Here is a 21230-nt window from a genome sequence, read left to right as displayed (position 1 = left end):
TCTGTTCATGGAAATTTTGTTATTGCAAATTTCTTATATGGAGGAACCAGAAATTGGAGCTGAGTTGAGAAACTTCCATGGAAGTAACGATGGAGTAAAGAAATACTAGTAACATATTTTTTTGAGAAAAGCTTTGTAAAAAGAGTAGATCTCCAACCACTAGATTACAAAATCGATTTTGTAAATTTATTTAACAGAAGTAGTGTCGAATCATGATATTTTTATTTATATTTATGTACGAATGCACTTAAATATAGTGAACAATGTTATTTGATTTCAAGTTCTTTTCTCTATAATAAAAGTGAACATAAGTTCGCTTCAATAATTACAGATGCAGATTTAATTTTTATCTGCTAATGAAGATAGGCTTAATCTTGATGATAACTAACAATAATAAAACTAAAGGAAAAAATATTCATGCATCGAAATTTAATTTCTGAGCAAAGAATTACAGGCTGAATTTTAATAGTATCTGACAAAAATAAAAAAGAATTTCTTTTACTTTCAATGCAGACAGACAGATATTCCCTTATTTAAAAAAAGATTGAAGAGAGAGAGAGAGAGTTGTATTTTTTCTTATCAATTAATTTTATTCATTGTCTCAAGACAGAACGTAGGCGATACAATTAGTTTATATTTTCTTATTGAGAAAGAACTTTTGTCTTTTATTGATTAATTTCGTTCTGATAATCTTTAGTAAATAAGAATTAATTTGCAAAATGATAGCAAGTGGACAAAGCCTGTTAGTTTATAAGGTTATTTTGACACCAGTATTCATTAAAAGTTATGTTGTCTAATGGTTGCCATTGATGCATATCTGGTCTGTCTGAAAAGTAATGAAACTATGTGAGCTCTAAGTGAAAGAAGAATTAGTGCATTGCATTATCATCTTGTGTAATAGATTGGGAGTGTATAATTGTAATCATAGCTTTCTGCAATTATTTCATTTTTCGACATGTGCCTTTGTTTATATCTCCTCTTCAGGTTGTTCAACTGTAAGTGCTTGGGTAAAAATGAGCAACAAATACGAATATCACAGGGCTGGAACAACCTCCTGTTTCATCTGACTTTTATTTTCTCCAATTTTAAGTAGATATTCAAGGTATCCTATTTTTAATACGGAGAAACCATTAAAAGGCCATGATAACAAAGCTGAATGGTATCGAGGAAGACTTCTTCCAGATATGCATTGAAGCATGGGGTAGATCAGACTCTGAAGGGAGGGAGGGATTACTTTGAAGAGAAAACCCGTGTAGTGTATTTGGAATTGAAAAAAAAAAATGTTTGTGATGCTTGTTCCATTACTTTTTAGACACATCTTGTACATCATTCTGTTATTACTATACAGGAAATCACTTTGTCATATTTCTGGTGCACATATATACAGGGTGGAACGATCAAATTGTCGCTGTAGAAAAGACAACATGATTCCATTTTCGTTTGATGAAAATCGGTTTTCTTTTTTTTGTTGCAGACTATCTACTAGTTGGCCAGGTTTGTACAAATTCTAAGAGCGACAGGAGGCTTCTATTATGTCTGAAAGTGACACTATGTTCAATGAGCGAGATCAAAGATGTCCCGCTCTAAAACTCATGCTCTCTGCCAATCCAACTTATGATAACGGGACGATTGTTAGCCCCATCAAAATTAAAATTCAGGTAACAGGGACATGCACAAGGTGATGAAAACAAAGTTTCAGGCCACGATTATGGTCTTTGGTGTAGTTTCAAGTGAGAGACACATCATGCCACATCACATCTTTGAAGTCAGCTTGAAAGTCAATACCAAAGTGTACCTGGATGTGCTGAAGAGTGTGGTGATTCCTTGGTGCAATCAGGTGGCTGATGAGAGACCCTGGGTGTGGTGGCAGGACTCAGCACCAGCCCACATCCAAAGAGACCCAGAAGGAGGGCTACAACTTTACACCCTTCTCTTATTGCCTCCCCCAACCTGAACCTGCTGGATTACTTCATTTGGTCATATGTCGAGAACATTGCTAACATGACCTTGCACAGCACCGAAGCCAGCCTAATCGCTGCCATCTGCCAAGTATTCGCTGAGCTCCCACTGGCACTTGTGAGAAACGCATGCTCCCAGTTCCGAATCCATGTTGAGGCGGTAATTAAGGCTGAAGGCAGCCACATTGAATAGATATCAGTTCTACTACATAATCAAGTTACCTGAATTGATTTTTTTCAATAAAAGTTTTAAAATAAAACTGTAGTGTTGTTTTCTTTATGGGGACAATTTTATTGTTCCACCCTGTATATATATATTTATATATATGAGAGAGAGAGAGAGAGAGGTTAAAATATAATTGAATAAGCATATTTTTTCTCTCATATATATATATATATATTTATATGTATAAGGAATGAAAAAATATACCAGCGGTGGTTGACGTTATGTTTAAAGAAAAAATAGAAAAAACCGAATGAAATTATTAAAAAATCAACGTTTCGTCCTTGTTTCAGAGGACATCTTCAGGATAATTGAAATAAAAATGTGATAAAAGAAAAAGTCATAGATCGTGCGAAAAAAGACAGTTTTTTTAAAATCCAACCCATGTCGGGAAAGGACGAATATGTGTGCGTATGGGAAGGTTGGGTTGTTTGATGTCTATATATACACTTAAAAATGCATTAAAATAAATATGTGCAATTTTTTTTTTTTTTTTTTTTTTTTTCTTCTGCGAAACTACTCATTTTCCTGAAACATTCAAGGAAAAACGGCTAACCAGGATCCACCCTGATACCTTGCTCTTTGATTATTATTTTCCCTATGCTAGGGGTTAAATGGTAGAAGCCTTTTCTTTGCGTAATAGTATTAGTATTCAATATTAGTGCTGATTCTAAAAGTCTTCTTTTAGCTCTATCTATCACGTATTTAATAATTTTCGCTTGATCTAAATTAAATGAGTGATCGTGTTCTGCACAATGGCAAAAGAGTGCATTTAGGGCGTTACCATTCCTTATATCTCTTCTGTGCTCGTTAAGTCTTAATTTCAATTTTCGTTGTGTTTCACCTATGTACGCTTGTTGACAGTTGTTACATGGGATGGAATATATACCGGCATCGGATGTGAGGGTTTTGGGAGAGTGCTTGGTAGTTTTTAATGTCTGTTTTATGGTTGAGGAAGTTGTTTGTATCAGGTGAAAACCAAGTCTATTAAGAGTGTCGTAGATTTTTGTATTTTTGGTGTGGGTGGGAATGAAAAGATGTCTGTTTAATAGTGAGGTATTTGTTTAATTTTTCTGTGTGTGTTATGTTATAGTGTATTTTCATAGCTTTTTTCTTTGCGTAAGAAATGAAATAGGATGGATACTGTAGTTTTCTTAAAACATTCGTAATATATTGAAATTCATCATTAAGATATTGGGGACTGCATATTCTAAAGGCACGTAAGAAAAAACCAATAATCATGCCCGTCTTTATTTTATCATTGTGGTGTAAAGACGGGCATGATTATTGGTTTTTTCTTACGTGCCTTTAGAATATGCAGTCCCCAATATCTTAATGATGAATTTCAATATATTACGAATGTTTTAAGAAAACTACAGTATCCATCCTATTTCATTTCTTACGCAAAGAAAAAAGCTACGAAAATACACTATAACATAAACACACAGAAAAATTAAACAAATACCTCACTATTAAACAGACATCTTTTCATTCCCACCCACACCAAAAATACAAAAATCTACGACACTCTTAATAGACTTGGTTTTCACCTGATACAAACAACTTCCTCAACCATAAAACAGACATTAAAAACTACCAAGCACTCTCCCAAACCCTCACATCTGATGCCGGTATATATTCCATCCCATGTAACAACTGTCAACAAGCGTACATAGGTGAAACACAACGAAAATTGAAATTAAGACTTAACGAGCACAGAAGAGATATAAGGAATGGTAACGCCCTAAATGCACTCTTTTGCCATTGTGCAGAACACGATCACTCATTTAATTTAGATCAAGCGAAAATTATTAAATACGTGATAGATAGAGCTAAAAGAAGACTTTTAGAATCAGCACTAATATTGAATACTAATACTATTACGCAAAGAAAAGGCTTCTACCATTTAACCCCTAGCATAGGGAAAATAATAATCAAAGAGCAAGGTATCAGGGTGGATCCTGGCTAGCCGTTTTTCCTTGAATGTTTCAGGAAAATGAGTAGTTTCGCAGAAGAAAAAAAAAAAAAAAAAAAAAAATTGTACATATTTATTTTAATGCATTTTTAAAAGTGTATATATAGACATCAAACAACCCAACCTTCCCATACGCACACATATTCGTCCTTTCCCGACATGGGTTGGATTTTAAAAAACTGTCTTTTTTCGCACAATCTATGACTTTTTCTTTTATCACATTTTTATTTCAATTATCCTGAAGATGTCCTCTGAAACAAGGACGAAACGTTGATTTTTTAATAATTTCATTCGGTTTTTTCTATTTTTTCTTTAAACATATATATATATATATATACACACACTACATTCTTCTCTTCTTTTTGTAGGTGATGAAAAGAGACTTCATTTAAGTGGGCAGCCCTGACAGCTGTGATGTGAATATGGGCAGTTCAGCATCCAAATTCCGCAAGTACCTCCAGACTGGTGACGAGATTGCTGCCCTAAATGTCTACAATGCGAACAGTGAATTTCGAAAATCCCTTGACCCAAACAGTTCCTATGGTGACTCATGCAATCATGAGACACCAGTCCATTATGCATCGCGGCATGGGATGCGGACGTTACTACGGTAATAATAAACATTACTTCTAGTTTTTGTTTAGATTAACTACCACATGCATTGTGTCTGTTACGTGCTCAGTTTACATATTTGGTGGACAACCTCTTATAATTACAGGTGACTTAAATGGCAAAGATTTTGGACTTCATGTCACATTTACCCCTGATTCAAAGAGAGATGACAAAATTGTTTAAAATCAAATATCTAAATTATTATTTGCTAATTATATTTAAAAATTTTTATTGTTTTAATAAATCATTTATTAATGCCTTTTATTTTAATATTGTTCCAAATTCTTATTTAAAGAGACCTAAGAACAAGTAACCTTTGACCTGAGTAGGCTTCAAAAGAAATATAACGTGGTTATTAAAAGTTTGTAAAAATCATGTCAGATTGTGATTAAGCACGTATCATCAATTATATTAAAGTCAGTTTATGTGTGTGTCCAGATAAAATTCAGAAACTACATAAGACACATCCACAAAAATTATATATTCTTTCTCAATATTGCCTTCAATAAGTTTCCAGACTTTTTTTTCTATGGACACTTTTATTGATAGTACACACATGAAACTTTAGTCCTCTTTGAAGTTATCTCCTCCGGCTGCTATGCACTTGTACCATTCCAACGACTTCTTATAGGTCTCATAGAAGTCCTCATGTGTAAGCGTGTCAGTGACCCTCATCACAGCCTCTTTCATCTCCTCAGTTGTCTCACAATGATAGTCTCTAAGGTTTTCCTTTAGCTTAGGAAATAACAAAAAGTCGCCAGGAGCAAGCTCTGGACTATAGGGAGGATGAGGAACTATCTTAATGCCCATCTTAGTCAAATACTCTCTGAAGGATTGAGTTGTGGACTGCATCCTTGAGATAAACTTTGCGCAAATCTTCCGCATCTTCAGTTTCTCGTGGTTAATTGTGTGTACAGTTCTCACACTAACATCAAACTGTGCACTTTATTGTCTTTATAAACACACAACAAGCCTTATCTATGAAATTCTTTTGGTGTTCTGACTTTTTTTTACTCTTCTCACACCTCTCCTCATCTTTCAGACTCCCTGTCTTTCTTAAATCTCTTGTGCCACTCAAAAATTGATGCTCAATTCATAGAAGATGATCCAAAAACAGTCTGAAGCATTCCATGCATTTCTATGGCATTTTACTGCATATCGTTCTTCTAAAGCGTCTTCATGTCCAGATTGCATTTTTGAAATTCGCTAGCTGTGACAATCAGGCTTTTCTAGGGTGCATTCCAATTCCTGTTGTGACTGTTCATTTGAACCTGTAATCATAAAAATTGGTCAGTCATGTATAGCAAAAACATAGTGATTTTTCAAGTGTCTACAACAATTTTAAATGCCTGTACAAAAAAACGCCTGAAAACTTATTTAAGGCACCTGATAGCTTTGGATAGAATATTAGCATCTTTGTTTTGTTTTTTTACAGTGTGAGCTTTTGTGTTTGACAATAGATTATTGGTTATATTATTACATGTTTCTATTTAAATGCAATTTATTTTTATTATTATTTTTTCTTTAATTTGTGTAAGCTGTGATGTATGCTGTAACTCATATCTAAGGCAATGAGTTATCTCCCTTGAAGGAGAAAGTAATTATTTAAAAGATTTTTTTTTTTTTCATTAATTCTTTCTATGGATTATTACTACTGTAATAATGCTTTGTGGTGAACCTGTAAATTCACCCTTGTCCATCCGTCTGTCTGTTCGCACTTTTCTCAGTAATTACACTTGGAATTTTTTGAAATTTTGCACAAACATTAAACATGATACGAGTAAAATGTCACAGAACAGATTTTCCTAGGGGTACCTTTCGGGTTAAAATGACTAAAATTGACTCTTGTGCTTATTAAAAAAAATTGATGCCTTAGATTTTTATAAAATTTTCTGAAAAGTTGTAACTAACTGATTTTTATATAATTTTGTTTTAGGATTGTTTTACCATATTTGTCCAAAATTTTCTGTGCATGTCTATTTAGCAGTTTTGCATAGTGCTGAACTCAAATTTTAATATATTAAGGCTTTGGGGACTTTTTTGACTAAGGGGGGGGGTGCAAATGATGGACTTAGTCATTTCTTTTTTTTTTGCATGGTGCAGAACTCAAATTTACATATGTTAAGACCTAAAACTGCACCGTTTGTTTATTTTCACCAGGATTCGATGTCCCCTGGGGACATTTTGGGCTAAATGGGGGGGGGGGGAAGGCGCAAATGCTTAACTTAGTCATTTTTTTATGCCTCATTCACTGTACACTCACAGGGGACCATGTATGCTTCACTTTTATTTTGGAGTATTTTTTAGGTAAGGTGATGAAGTTTAGTTTCTTTCTCTCTACTTGTTTTCGTGAGTTCCCTTTTTCTATGAGTTTCATCCCTTTTTCTATGAGTTTCATCCCTTTTTCTATGAATTTCATCCCTTTTTCCATGAGTTTCATCCCTTTTTCTATGAGTTTCATCCCTTTTTCTATGAGTTTCATCCCTTTTTCCATGAGTTTCATCCCTTTTTCCATGAATTTCATCCCTTTTTCTATGAGTTTCATCCCTTTTTCTATGAGTTTCATCCCTTTTTCCATGAGTTTCATCCCTTTTTCTATGAGTTTCATCCCTACCAAGTGTTGTCATAGTCTTTTGCTCTTCTCTGTATATAAAAAATTTTCCTTGAAAGCAATAACATTTTTGTACACATCGAAAGCTTAGAAAGAAGAAAAAAAGATGTTTGATAAAAAATATATGTTTATGATAGTAGTATGATTAGGTTTTATATGATAATAGTCAGGTTTGCTAAAGTGTAATATCGTCTGGCTGTCAAAGTGATTGTTCCTGGAATCAATGTTCTCTCCTTCCTGCGTTTGCCATTCTCATAGGAATTGCTTCTTTCTTGGATATTCATAAGTATTCATATTGTCATCCCATCATCATAGAAACACAAATGAATGGCAACTGTCTCTTCCCAAACACTTTTGAGTTGGGATATTTAATTTCTGTCTCATAATAAATACTATTACGACCTGTGGAAATTCTTTGGTTGTATCCTTTGATGTATATCACTGCCACCATTAAAAATATTTCTATTCTGTGAACGTCTGATGCAAACCCAGATTGTATAATATTATTGTATTATCTTTGGCCAAAGTGGCTTCTTGTTTTTGATTGATGTTGTTAACACTGACAAATATTTAATACTAGCAGAACCTGTGGAAATTCCATGGATCATAAAATATTATTGTACCATATTTGTTTAAACTGAAACATACTCTATATATTATTAATTTATTTTTATTGGAATCCTCTGAGATGAGTAATTTGTATATTTATTTTATTTGCGGACTGTTATCCTCATTTTCATAGTTTCACCACATTTCGGCCAACTATTCCTCTGGCCTTCTTCAGGTGGTAAACTGCTATGGGATAGGAATACTGAGTCTCTTAACTATATCCTCAATAATTACTGCCTTTCATAGTTATTGTTATCTCACCACATTTTGACCAATTAATCCTCTGGCCTACTTTGGGTAGGATTGAAACCGCTATCTTCAGACAATATTCATTTGGAACCATAGAGGGGTCCATGGCGCAGTGGATAGAGGTGTTGAAACTCTATGGTTCTAAATCGTGTGTCTCTACAGATAAATGCACAATTTGATGTCAGTGTGAGAACTGTATACACAATTATTCGTGAAGAACTGAATATGCGGAAGATTTGCACAGTTTGTCCCAAGCGTGTTCAGAGAAGATCAGACTATTTGACCAAGATGAGCATCAAGACAGTTCCTCACCCTCCCTATAGTCCAGATCTTGCTCCCTGTGACTTATGGCTATTCCCTAAACTTAAGGAAAACCTTAGAGGCTGTCGCTATGAGACAATTGAGATGGAAGAGGCTGTGGCAAGGGTCATTAGCATGCTCACACGAGGACTTCCATGGAGCCTTGCAGAAGAACGGTACATGTGCATTGCGGCTAGAGGAGATTACTTTGAATGGATTAGAGTTTCATGTATGTACTTTCAATAAAAGTGCTCATATAAAAAAAAGTCTGGAAACTTATTTAATCATCTCATATCTAGTTCTCAACATTTCCCAGCAGTCTAAACTGGGGGACGGGGATGTTCGTATTACAGAATAAGGTCAAAGGTTACATCAGCTGAAACATTATGAATATAATAACTAAACATCTAGTCTGTTCATTCCAATTTTGATCAAAATACATCACATGATTTTCATTCTAGGCTTAAGCTTAAGGTGTCTTGAAAAGAAATTCATGTAATCTTGTTTAATTGCTGTCTAATGACTATGGATCAGAGTCAATGCAAATCTGAAGTATTTAAATTTACAAATGAGTAATTTTGCCATATTATTCCCATTCCTCTAAGAAACCCTTTAAAATACCAGACCCCCCCACACCTGAAATTTGGGGAATATTTATTAGTTGATGTCTATACCTATTGTTAAAATTTCACAAAAATCAGAAGTATATGAATTATCATAAAGGCTTCTGCTCTTTCTTTATCTCATGTACATAAAACTAAATACAGCTCACATTTAGGCACTTTGCACGTAGCAACTTTGTTGAAAAATTCATAATGATTGGTTAATGTTTGTTTACTGTACATAGAAATGTATAAATATACCTAACTTTAAAAAATATGTCTGTGTGTATTGTGTGTGAAGAATATTTCCAAAATTGGTTGTTTGTGGTAAATTTGATAAATAGTGTATAATTGTATTAAAAAGTCGAAAAGTCAAACAGTTATAATATTAACAATATATATGGCTTATATGAATATTGACAAAGTGTTGACTTAATGATCTCTTGAAGAAAACTACTAAACAAAAGAAATTAAGTTTACTTTATGTTAAGTCATTTGGCTCTAAAGAGGCCTTTAGGTGACAATGTTATTTAATGTCAACATAAGACATGCAATATTATTATCTATATATAATATAAAAGTGACGATGTGTGTGAGGATGACTCTCAACAAATTTTAGATCTACAGAATTGAAATTTGGTATATAGGGTATTCAGATATGTGGGAAACGTTTGAATCGATTTTCATCTGAAAAATAGGACTATTAAGGAGTCAAAATCGAAAAATTAGAACTTGGGGATTATCAGATTTTTATTTGTTTGTTAACTGTTTTACAGCTGCTCATGTGCAAATGGTTCACATGACAGCTTCCTTATGTTAAGAATAAGTAGGTTTGAAAACACTTTGTAAAGATTGTGTCAAGCTGGCCAATTGGGTTTTGTACTTGATTCACTGTCTTTAGGTTTCGGTTATGATCTCAGCTGGAGTATTTTTTTATTTTATTTATAAGACGTGAACTGTTCAGAAAAAACAATATTTGCATGCACATATCTTAATTTCTTTCCGGTTTTTTTTTTTTACATCTTTTTTTTTTTTTTTTTCTATATTGGTTGCAATATAACAATCAGTAGAGGAGTAGCTCTAATAATAATAATAAATGCAAAATTTACATAAATTAAATCTCATACTTATGCATATTTTACAACCGGGCTATGCTAAGCGGCCTGCTTGTATGCTTATAAAAATAAAACCAAATTGATTGATAAATATTCATCTTTTAACAGTATATATAACTTTTTATTAATATGAACTGAAATAAACTTTCTATTTTTGTTATTTCTTAATCCAATTAGATAAGAATAATGGCCTCATTTTCTGATGACTTGTATGCAAGAGTAAAAACACAAAAAAGAATGAACTAAATATTTCTATTTCAGGTCTGTGCTTTTAGTTCTTGATTCAATTTTCTACCATTGTTGTCAATTTCAGATTTAATTTACCTTTGTCTATCTTCACAAGATAAGTAAGTAAATATATCTAAGCACATCATTATTACTAACGTCATCATTATCTCTGTTTAGTATGTGTGTGTATATATACATATATAAGTTAGGTATGTATATGTATTTATGTATTTGTATTGACAAGATTCACTCCTAAACTAATTAATCAGTAATTTTGGAACATAGCTAGTAGGTGTGAGGGTGGGTAATGTGGGTTTTATTTAGTTTAATTTAGTTTTGTGAAAAGGGTGTGGAAGCTTTTCATGAAAATGATACTTTCTATTTTGTGAAATTTTTTCAATAGGTATTAAACCTCAATTAAATAGTCCCCTTTTTTGGAATATTTTAAAAGGATTTTAGTGGGCATAATATCAGCCTTCTATTTTATAAATGAAAGTATTTCAATTACATTATACATAAGTTGTAATCCTGGTGCATTTCACTAATGTCTTATCAAATTCTGCAATCTGTTATGTTTAAAAAATTGTGATGAATGGATAAACTAAATCACTATTTATATAATTCTAGCAGGTCACCCGGCGTTGTCTGGTCGTAAAATATGCATAAATATTATATTTTAGTTAATGCAGATTTTTTATTTATTATAAACAGAAATACTGTAGGCATTTAATGTAATGTTAAATTCCTTTATAAAAAAAAATTAATTAAAAAAAAAAAAAAAAACGGAATGAAACTGAGGCACGTGAATGCAAGTGTAAGGTTTTTCTAAACAGTTCACTTATTGTAAGTAAAAATAAAATGCTCAAGTTGAGATCGAAACCAAAACCTAAAGACAATGAGTCAAGTACGATAACTATAATGCCAACTTCACACAATCTTTAAAAAGTGTTTTCAAATCTACTTATTCTTATTAAATTTATTTATTGCAGACTATTATCCTCATCTTTCTTAGATGTTGTTTCACGATGTTTTGGCCAAATAAATTAATGAATACTTATCTCAATAATGAATTCCAATTAAATAACTAGTTATTCTTAACACAAGGAAGCTGTTTTATGAGCGTTTGTGCATGCGCAGACGTAAAACAGTTGAAAAACAGATAAAAATCCAATGACTTTAAAATCAAAATTTTTCAATTTTGATCTCTTAGCGGCCCTTTTTTCTGAATGAAAACCAATTAAAAAGTTTTGTACATGTCTGAATACCCTATATATCAAATTTCAAGTCTGCAGATACAAAATTTGTTCAGTATATAGGTTGAGAGATGGGAAGGGGTTAGGAGTAACAATACACAGGTCCTCATTTAATCCAAGGTAACCTCGATAATGTCTGCTATGCACCAATATTCACAACATTTTATCAAAGCTGTTTTAATTCTATGCATGAAACTTTAAGGCACAATATTGGCTGCTTTGAAAAGGCAAACAGATATAAATGGATGAGAAATTTGTCTTATTCAGATGCGATGAAAGACTTGATGTCCATTTTATTTTTTTTACTTGTATTCAATTAAAACAAATTGCCACTGAAACCGATTCAGGCTCTGAAGTATTTCACGCATGTTGGACACCTGTGGGATTATTCTGTATCAGAGATGTTGACTGCTCTGTCTTTTCTAATGCCACGTTTTCTCTTGCGTTCTTCACTGCGTGCAGATTCAGTAATGGTAGCCTATTTGTGAGTTGCGGCACATCAGGAACATCTGTCTTGGGTAAGTTTTTCCATGAGTTAGAATACAAACTGTTTGAGGGAGATTTTCAGATTGTCCTTGAACCGTTTCTGCTGTCCCCTTGTAGGTCTTTTTCCTTTTGGACAGTTCACTGTAAAGGAGCTGTTTTGGCGACCTTGAATCAGGCATACTGCATATATAACCTGGCCAACAAACCTGGCACTACTGTAACATGGTGTGTACTGACAGAAGGTTTGACTGGGCTTAAATCTCTGTCTGATATCTTGTCTTGCCACTTGATTTTTAATAATCTACGGAGACAGTTTATATAGAAGTCATTCAGTTTCTTGGTATGTCTGGCATATACAGTCCAAGTTTCACAAGCATAGATGAAAATGGTAAGAATCACAGCTCGGTATACTTGGAGTTTGGTCTGCAGCTGAATTCTTCTATACTCCCACACAGTGGTTCTGAGACATCCAAAGGCAGCACTAGCCTTGGTTATCCTGCAATTAACTTCATTATCTATGTGTACTGCCCTTGAGAGAATAGTGCTGAAGTAAGTGAACTTGTCCACAGCTTTTAGGTTGGCTCCAAGAATTGAGATCTGAGGCTCAACAGATTTATAGGGACATTTTGACATGTTAGTACACACATGGAAACAGAGCAGGAAGAGAATTCCAAAGGCAAGCAGTTCAAGAAAAGAAATTATTAGAATAAAAGATTTTCCAGCGCTTTGTGGACCTCTACGGTGAAGGAGTGAGATTTTGATGATTGTCCAGTTTATCGGGGGTATTTCATTATGAGGAGTGAAACTGCTATAAGTTTGTCAGATCATGTTTCATTGAAGTACTTAAAAACACGCACAGGGATGCAATGTTGCGGCAATGGGACATGGGCTGCAGCTTGGTAAATAGTATGGAAGCTTATTAGAGGCTCTTTGTTAGACCCTGTCTAAGAGGGAGAGATTAGTGATTAGTGCATCAGTCTAAATGTAACTTTACTAGCGTATGCTGTATTTTTGTGGACATCGGCAATATTACATACCTAATGTGCTTCAACAAGTCATATCTGTTTTATTCGTGGGTCAATTTTTTAAAATAATTACATTGCTGGAAAGAGAATAGAATAATCATTCCAGGAATGTTAATTTATTTTTCTTTTATGTGTTCAATGTTTTTATGCTCCAAGTTAAAAATGAAAAAACAGTAAAAAATGGTGACAGCAAAAAGGAAAACTGTTTTTTCAATGTTTACATTTCATATGCTACGTTTGGATACACATGTGCAGGGTCAAATTTGATTGGATATGGCTGAAATTTTACAGACTATATAAGCATAGAAGTCCATCTCTACTGGACTTTGATTTATATTTTTACAACTGAGCAAAGTTGACGAAGAATATTTCAAAATTGATAAGATAAATCAGTATATATCATCCATTTTCATATAGATAGTTTCAGAATTATTTTCGTGTATAATATGTAAATATTTGATAATTATTAATTGGGTGGAAATTTTTTTAAAATGTTATCTTTTATAGAAATTAAAATCTGCTTAATAGGGAAAACGGCTCGCTATGTGCTAATATGTTGACTAAAAGTCAGCACATTAACGAGTTTTGTTTGTATTCTCTTAAAAATAAAAAAAACTGTTCTTTCTGCTTTCAAAACAAAAGCAGAAAAATCAGTTTAATTTTTTATTCTGAGTGTTTCAATTTAAAAAATATATTTTCAAGTTTTTCTAATTTGATTTCCAAACAATACTATTTTGTTGTTTTTAATGCTTTTAGTACACATGTACTAAAAGCATTAAAAAAAAAACAATAAAATGTACTAAGTACATGCGTTTCTGTTATTATTGTATTTATAATTCTTACTTGTACTTAAGGTAGAATTGTGTTTTTTAGTGGTAAAAAAAAAACAAATATATAACAAATAAAAGGTAATTGTGCACTTATGCTACCATACTGTAATAATAACGTTATTATTTAGAAACCCATTCTTAACATCGGTAAGGAAGGGTGTTTTGTTAACTATGCTGTATTTTCATCTAATAATTAAATAAAATATATCGTGAAATTTGAATTTATTTTTAATTCATTGCCAACACCATTTTTCGAATCTATAAAACAAACCCACTTTTTTTTTTTTTTAAAACCAAGGATATCTAAATAATAATAATTAGGCGGTTCGATAAAGAATTATATTGTGGTTCATTTTGTAAATTTTTACCTTGTTTCCACCTTAACATTTTTCTTTAAAATGACTACCGTTTAAAGTTTTCGGGTATGCTGAAAACAAATATCGCGTTTAAATTTTCTGCAAATAAGTAGCTTTCCAGATATTAAGCAATGTCATTTCTTATGTTATTGCTGGTGGCCGTCTTGGTGCGTGCGTTTGCGTATAGTTTTTCGGGGTTACATTTGCGCGCTTGCACGTACCAAGCTGGCCATCTGCAATAACATAAGAAATAACATTGCTTGATATCTGGAACTGCTTATTTGCAGAAAATTTAAATGCGATATTCGTTTTCAGCATACCCTAAAACCTATAAAAGTAATCATTTGAAATGTTAAGGTGGAAACAAGGTAAAAAATTGCCGTTTTATTTCTTTGTTTACATAGTTGAATTTTCAGTAAAACAACAATAGAAATGACAAAAATTAGCATCAACTGGTGAATATATAGCTGTTGCTTATCAGAAAGTTACATCGAGAATTCATGTAGAGTACAATTTATGGTTGCATATCAGAAAATAGGGGTATATTTTGGGCCAGATAGAGAGGATTTACAAAATTGAAAATTGGACTGGTCCCAAATTGCATAAGTTCTGATCAAATTTCCATCTTTTACAGAAATCCAAAATCTATATGAAAAATTTTCTTTGATTTATTTCTGAGATTAATTCATATCTACTTAATTTTTTTTTTTCTTTGAGGGGAGTAGTAAATATCGGCCATGAATGCTCTTTAAGCATTCAATGCATACACCCAAGATTAAGCTCTTCTTTGGTGAGGAGGCAGGAAAATGTCTGCTCTCAATAAAGCTATATTTAAATACCAGTATAATGCTTAATTTTGTTCATGAATAGACACCCACTGTATGATGGCATTTGCCAGTTTAAAAAAAATTGAAATTTGTACGTCTGAATTTATAATTCATGGCTTATGGTAAAGAGATACATCAGATTTGACTGCATAATCAGAAAGAGCACACAAGTTTACATAAGAGTGCCAAGTTTCATGAGAATAGCTTGAAAAATAAATAAATGATGTCGAAATTACTGAATTTCTTGAAATATTGAGGTCTGTAATCTAGCCCACTTTTTACTAAAGCCTAAATTTTGGCACTTAAAATTCTCATAACTTTTGAACTACTGATGGCATTTGTATAATTCAAACGGTTTTAAACATCTTTTACATAGCTCTTTTCATGCAAGTTGATAAAATAACAATAATCGAAAAAGAAAAAAATCAACTTAAATACTACTAAATGTGGTAACATTACTCCATGCATGAACAAATGGTGGTATTGTATAGATCAGGAGTTAGCAAATTATTTGACCATGTGAACGAGATTTCGTTATAATGATGGTCCATGGTTCTATTGAAGGTCATTAATGAAAAATTAAGTAAAATTATATATACAGACTCCTATTAACCTAAATATTTAAAACCATAATGAAAATAAACATTGAGAAATTAGAAAAACAAATGAAAATCTAAAATTAAAAAACACCTAACAAAAATTAGTTTTCCTCAAGGAACGTCAAAATATTTCAAAGTAGAAAAAAATCAACCGAAGTGAAATGGATGAAATTATGATATATATGTTTGAAACCATTATTAAAAATTGTACCCCAAACGAACTACTCATGCACAAAAAAAAAACGAAACATGTATACCCATACACACTGAGAAATGTTGACAGATCTGCATATTCACTTTTAATCGGAAATGTTGAATATACATAAAAATATTTTATATTAACTACAGATAAATAATATTAATTAAAAATATTTATTCAATTGAAAACATTGATGGAATCATTTGTTTATAAATACATAGCAGTGGTGTTAAGCTAACAGCAACAACCAAAGAATTAATGGGAAATTTGGTATTTTTTTTTTTAAGTATGTCTCAATATTTGGTTTCAAACTTGTTGATGTTAAGAGCAAGATATCATCAATCTTTTTCTTAAATTGGTCTCAAATGTGTGTTTCAATTAAAAAAAAAAAAAAAACATTGTTCACATCAATAGGTATATCCAAAACAAAGATGCCATCTATTTGTGGGCTTCATTTATTTAAAATACTTCTTTACTTGGAAGAATATATTTTGTGAAAAATCAATTAATAAGATATCTTTGAAATAAAATTTGATCTTAATATATCATCACTAGGGTTAGGACAACAGCATATTCTTTTCATTGTTTTGACTCTCTGTGTATCTGTTAATATCTTATATGCTTTTATATAGAGTAATCTGATTCTCGGTTGATTAACTGTGTCTAACTGTGTCGGATATATACTCGAGAGTCAAAACAATGAAAAGAATATTCTGTTGTCATAGCCCTAATCATCACACTGTATTTCTATCAATTCATTTGAAAACATTCCAATACTGTCTCTGTCAATATCAAACAAAGAATTTGAAATCATTTTTATGCAGACAAAAGTCAGCAATACGTGATATAAATTCATTTTGCAAATTCTGGATTACATTCACAAATAACTTTAAATCCTGTGGTTCCCTTGCTTGGAATGATTGGAAATGAGCATAACTTTTATTTCTAAGTTGATATTTCCACAGCACATTTGTTTTACAAAGCAACAATTGAATATAATTATACATCTTATTCATAAGTTGAGTTTTACTTTGATGTAGTGCATTTTAATGATTCAAATCGGTCACTATATCCACAATTAATGCTAAATTTATGAGCTAATCAAGATTTTGAAAATGTGAACTATCCATGTGTTTATTTTTTAGAAATATTTTATGTAAGGCATGTACTCGTTTTAACATTGATCATCGGCTTAGCCAGTGTATGTCACAGAAATACGCAAGGTCATCAAATTCTGCCTGCATTTAAAACAAAAATTATTTGAATTGTTAATGATTAAATCCATGAGATAGAACCAGATTGGTAGCTTTTACAACATGCATAAGTTTTTTAAACTTCAAGAATAGCAATGTCTCTTGACGGATAATGCAATAAATTTTTACAAGTTTATGGCTAAATCTAAAACTGGAGGGGGGGGTCGCTATTGAAAGAATAAAATAGAAAACTAACGAAGACAACTTTGTCCTTTGAAACTGTCCCTGCCTAATGTTTGTTGTCGGTCAGTTAAATCGGCTATCAGCTTTCATTTTATGTTTATTTATTTTATTTTCATGTAGAAATGGAGGTGATTGGATTTTGGTTGTGTTTTGTGGTTAAAGTATTCAAATTCTATTAAATATAGATCAGAGGAAGATAACAGCAGGCATTTTGTTGAATTTGAAATCCTTGTTTCTCATGTTAAAAATAGGATCATTGTTAATCAAGCTTGTGGGTTGGTCAAAATGCTTTTGCAGGCTAGATCTGGCCCACAGGCCATAGGTTGCTATCTTTGGTATAGATATAGGATAGTGGTAGATGAGAGAAGTTTTCTAGCATGATAGAAGAAATCTACCATCTTTGCAGCAGACTTGGCAGTATTTCCTATGTATTTTTTCATGTTACCTGTGCCATATTCATATTATAGGATGAAAGCGACATAGACATTTATATCTATATATATAAAAGCGAAAATGTATGTGTGTATATATGTTGGCTTTTCCTCGATGTCCACAAAAGGCTTCTTTCAAAGAAGCGTTTGCTCGCTTCACAACTTCTTAAAACTTTTTATATCATCTATAAATTGTAATATCTCAGAATTACCCACGGAGCTCGCCTGTCTATTTAATTTTATTGGCTTTCAAACGTTAATTATTCCACATTTCCCACATCGGCACGCGTTACATTCGGTTTTCGGTATAAAAAAAAGCGAAACGACTCTAATCACAGGCTGAAAGCCAGTTTGTTCAATGTCGACTTCGTCATATCAGACTGTAGCTTTCATTTCGCTCCTAATAAACAGGGAGCGGTATTTTAAAAACAAACAAGCCGATTTATTCAAAACTGTCCCCCGCACAAAATCGTAACTGCTGAATACCTATCGCCATCACATCAATCAAAAATGCGCACCTGTTTGTTTTTTTAACACTTTACTATTTTCCAACTGCGCATCGTCAACGCTCTGGATTTTTTTCACATACCCCGAAAAACACCCGGACAACGCCGGGTACCCCTCGCTAGTTAACATATAAATTGGGAAATCTTGTCTTCATTGCCATATTGCCAAGTCATTTCGTGTGATCTAAATATAATTTGGTAGTTAATGAAGTGTCTCCAATTAAGAAATCTCCAGTAAAGGATTCTGTTTTCATATCAGTATAAACTTCAAAGGCGTTTGATCGCGGATCATAAATCAAAAAGCTTCCTGCTAAAATTGAATTGGTCTACCCAGCAAGGAAATAGGTTTTCATAATGTCACAGTGCTGAAAAGAAATACAGTTGAGAAACGCAACTGATGAGACACTGGATTACAGTTAAAAGCAATAGATCATTTTTATGACCTCCATTTAACCTCAGCCTTGTCTGTCAGCAACTTCATATAACTACTGATCTGTGGCTAATGCTAATAACTTCACATAATAGTCACTACTAATCAAGTCTTTGTATTTTAGTAATAACCAGCAGGGATACCCGGCATTGTGCTGGTGTTTGTAGGTGTAAAAGCTAACCTCGGACCCTTGACAAACCCGAAGGTGGAAAAGAAAGTGAAAGAAAACATGAGATTTTACCACTACGCTACAAGGCCACAGAAAGTTCAAATTTAGTGATGTCAATAAAAAATTTGATTTGCAGAAATCAAACGTTGGCTGGAGGCCAGTTCAGCTTTCCACTGTTTCATTTATTTGTTTGTTTCCCTGCGATGTTGGGAAAAATCAGGAGTGTCCAAATGAATATCAATTGTCTGATATAAGGGGTTTCCCCGACATTGATCAAAGCTGATTGCTTTTTGGACGTCCTGGCATGAAAGGCTGAGAAGCTGCCTTCACTTTCAATTTAGTTTTGCTTTTATATGAAAAACCTGAACACAGGAGAGGAAAGAATAGCGTGAATTTTATAAAAGTGGATCAAAATAAATCTAGATATGACGTGCATTCGCAAATCGTAGACATTATGATCTAGAGAGTATATAAAAAGTCCTTAAGAATAATCCCACCCCCACCCCCCGGTGAAAAAAGCTTTTGCTGGACATACAAAAACGCACGCGGTGTTTTGTCTTTTATATATATATATATATATATATATATATATATATATATATATGATAATAATAATGGTGACAATCCATAAAGGTATATTGTTCTCATTCTATCAGCCATGACCAGGTAAAAAACTTAATGAATAAAAAAAAAATTACTAAGTACTCAAGGCTGATAGAACAAGAACAGTTGACCCCCTGGATTAAATAAAATTTTCAGTTGAAAATTCTGTACATATTCCTCCTGATTGGATGTTCATGAAAACCTGACCACAACTAGATCTCCAAACTTTAAATTTTGAAACTTATCTGAATGCTCATCTAGAAATCTGTTTGTCATAACAACTGGGAACTGACACTCAAACTTTATCAAATTCAGAAAATACAAAATGTGGTATCACAAAAGATGATTCCCATGGACGAACTGACACAACTATGACTGCAGCATGAAAAGGATTCAGGCAGCTTTATGGATCTCATCATATTTAAGCCTTAAATTTGAGACATTATCTCGAATCAAAATCATACAATTAAAAAATATTGCAAAATAACAAATATAAAAACATTATTTGAAAAATATAGCTTTTTCTGCAATAATAGGTTTTATTAAAGAAACATATTTGTACAAATATATTAATTTTTAAAAATCCAGTATTAACAAAATAAAATTTGACATGAAACAAATACCAATTAACTAACATAGGTATGTGTTATAATTTCATTAAAAGAAATATTTACTAAAAATATTGTTCATGTGACTTCCTCTAATTTTGCATATTCCCTCCCACATAATCTTGCAGTTTGCCTCTTTTCCTTTCTTTCCTATTTTGAATATGTTCTCTTTTTTTCTGTTTATATGCTTTCAGGGCCTGTTTTTTTTTGTTTTTTTCACAAAGTAAATCACCACCTATCAAGGCCGAAAGCCTTTTAAGGATAAGGGTTAATAGATGTAAGATGGTAGTGTAGTAATCGTTAATGGTGTAAATTGGGTAGAATTTGATTATTTATGGGGACGGCTAAACAAGAATTTGTTTACATTTGATTTGATTTGAAGGCTACTACATTGTATTCAACTGGGAAGTGTTCCACAGGCGGGTAGTTCTAGGAGAGAAGCTTTGTTCTTAGAATTTGCATTTAGATTTAGGCACAGATAGATAGTGGAGGAAATTGTTGATAGTGGTTGTAGTTAATCAAGTGTTTTGTGGAAGTTTGGCATAGATTGGAGATCAGATGAGTGCTTGCCATGAAAATAAAGATGGAGCAGAGACAGGCTTGCAATGTCTATTCTGTGGCAAAGAAGTTGCAGGGAAGAAAAAAGGGCATCACCTAGGTTTTGGAACTGATTTTGAACTCTATCAAGAAAATAGGCACACTGAGTAGTTTCTGCCCAAATGTGGCAACAATACTCCATTTTAAGATGTACTTGGCTCTTAGACAGATAGAGGATTACATCGGCAGTTATATATCTACTAGAGTGGTAGAATGATCCAGTCATTTCAATTGGGATTAAATAGGGGTCATAGCGATTATGAAAAGAGAAAAGCTTGGTTTTAGATACATTAAAATTAATCAGCCACAATGCATCTATCGAATGAGAGTACTGTTTATTCACTTATTAATTCTGTAATTTCTGCTATCGTCTAAGCTTCTGTGTTTGTAAAC

At 32.6% G+C, this 21230-nt stretch overlaps 1 protein-coding gene across 10 annotated transcripts in view; it reads left to right on the top strand.

Annotated features, from left to right (window-relative positions):
* Window positions 1–21230, top strand: part of LOC145241576 (ankyrin repeat and IBR domain-containing protein 1-like) — a 575864-nt gene that overhangs the window by 404955 nt on the left and 149679 nt on the right. For all 10 annotated transcript variants that reach the window (XM_080104665.1, XM_080104657.1, XM_080104666.1 and 7 more), the window contains one exon: window positions 4525–4766. In XM_080104665.1, coding sequence (XP_079960791.1) covers window positions 4579–4766 — 188 coding nt within the window. In that variant the 5' untranslated portion in view covers window positions 4525–4578. The remainder of the gene's footprint in view (window positions 1–4524; window positions 4767–21230) is intronic.

The sequence above is a fragment of the Euprymna scolopes genome, chromosome 20 (assembly GCF_053919585.1).
Source record: "Euprymna scolopes isolate OS-2025 chromosome 20, ASM5391958v1, whole genome shotgun sequence".
NCBI classification, from domain to species: domain Eukaryota; kingdom Metazoa; phylum Mollusca; class Cephalopoda; order Sepiida; family Sepiolidae; genus Euprymna; species Euprymna scolopes.
Note: the sequence above shows the minus strand (reverse complement) of the source record. Positions and strands in the feature narration are given on the sequence as shown.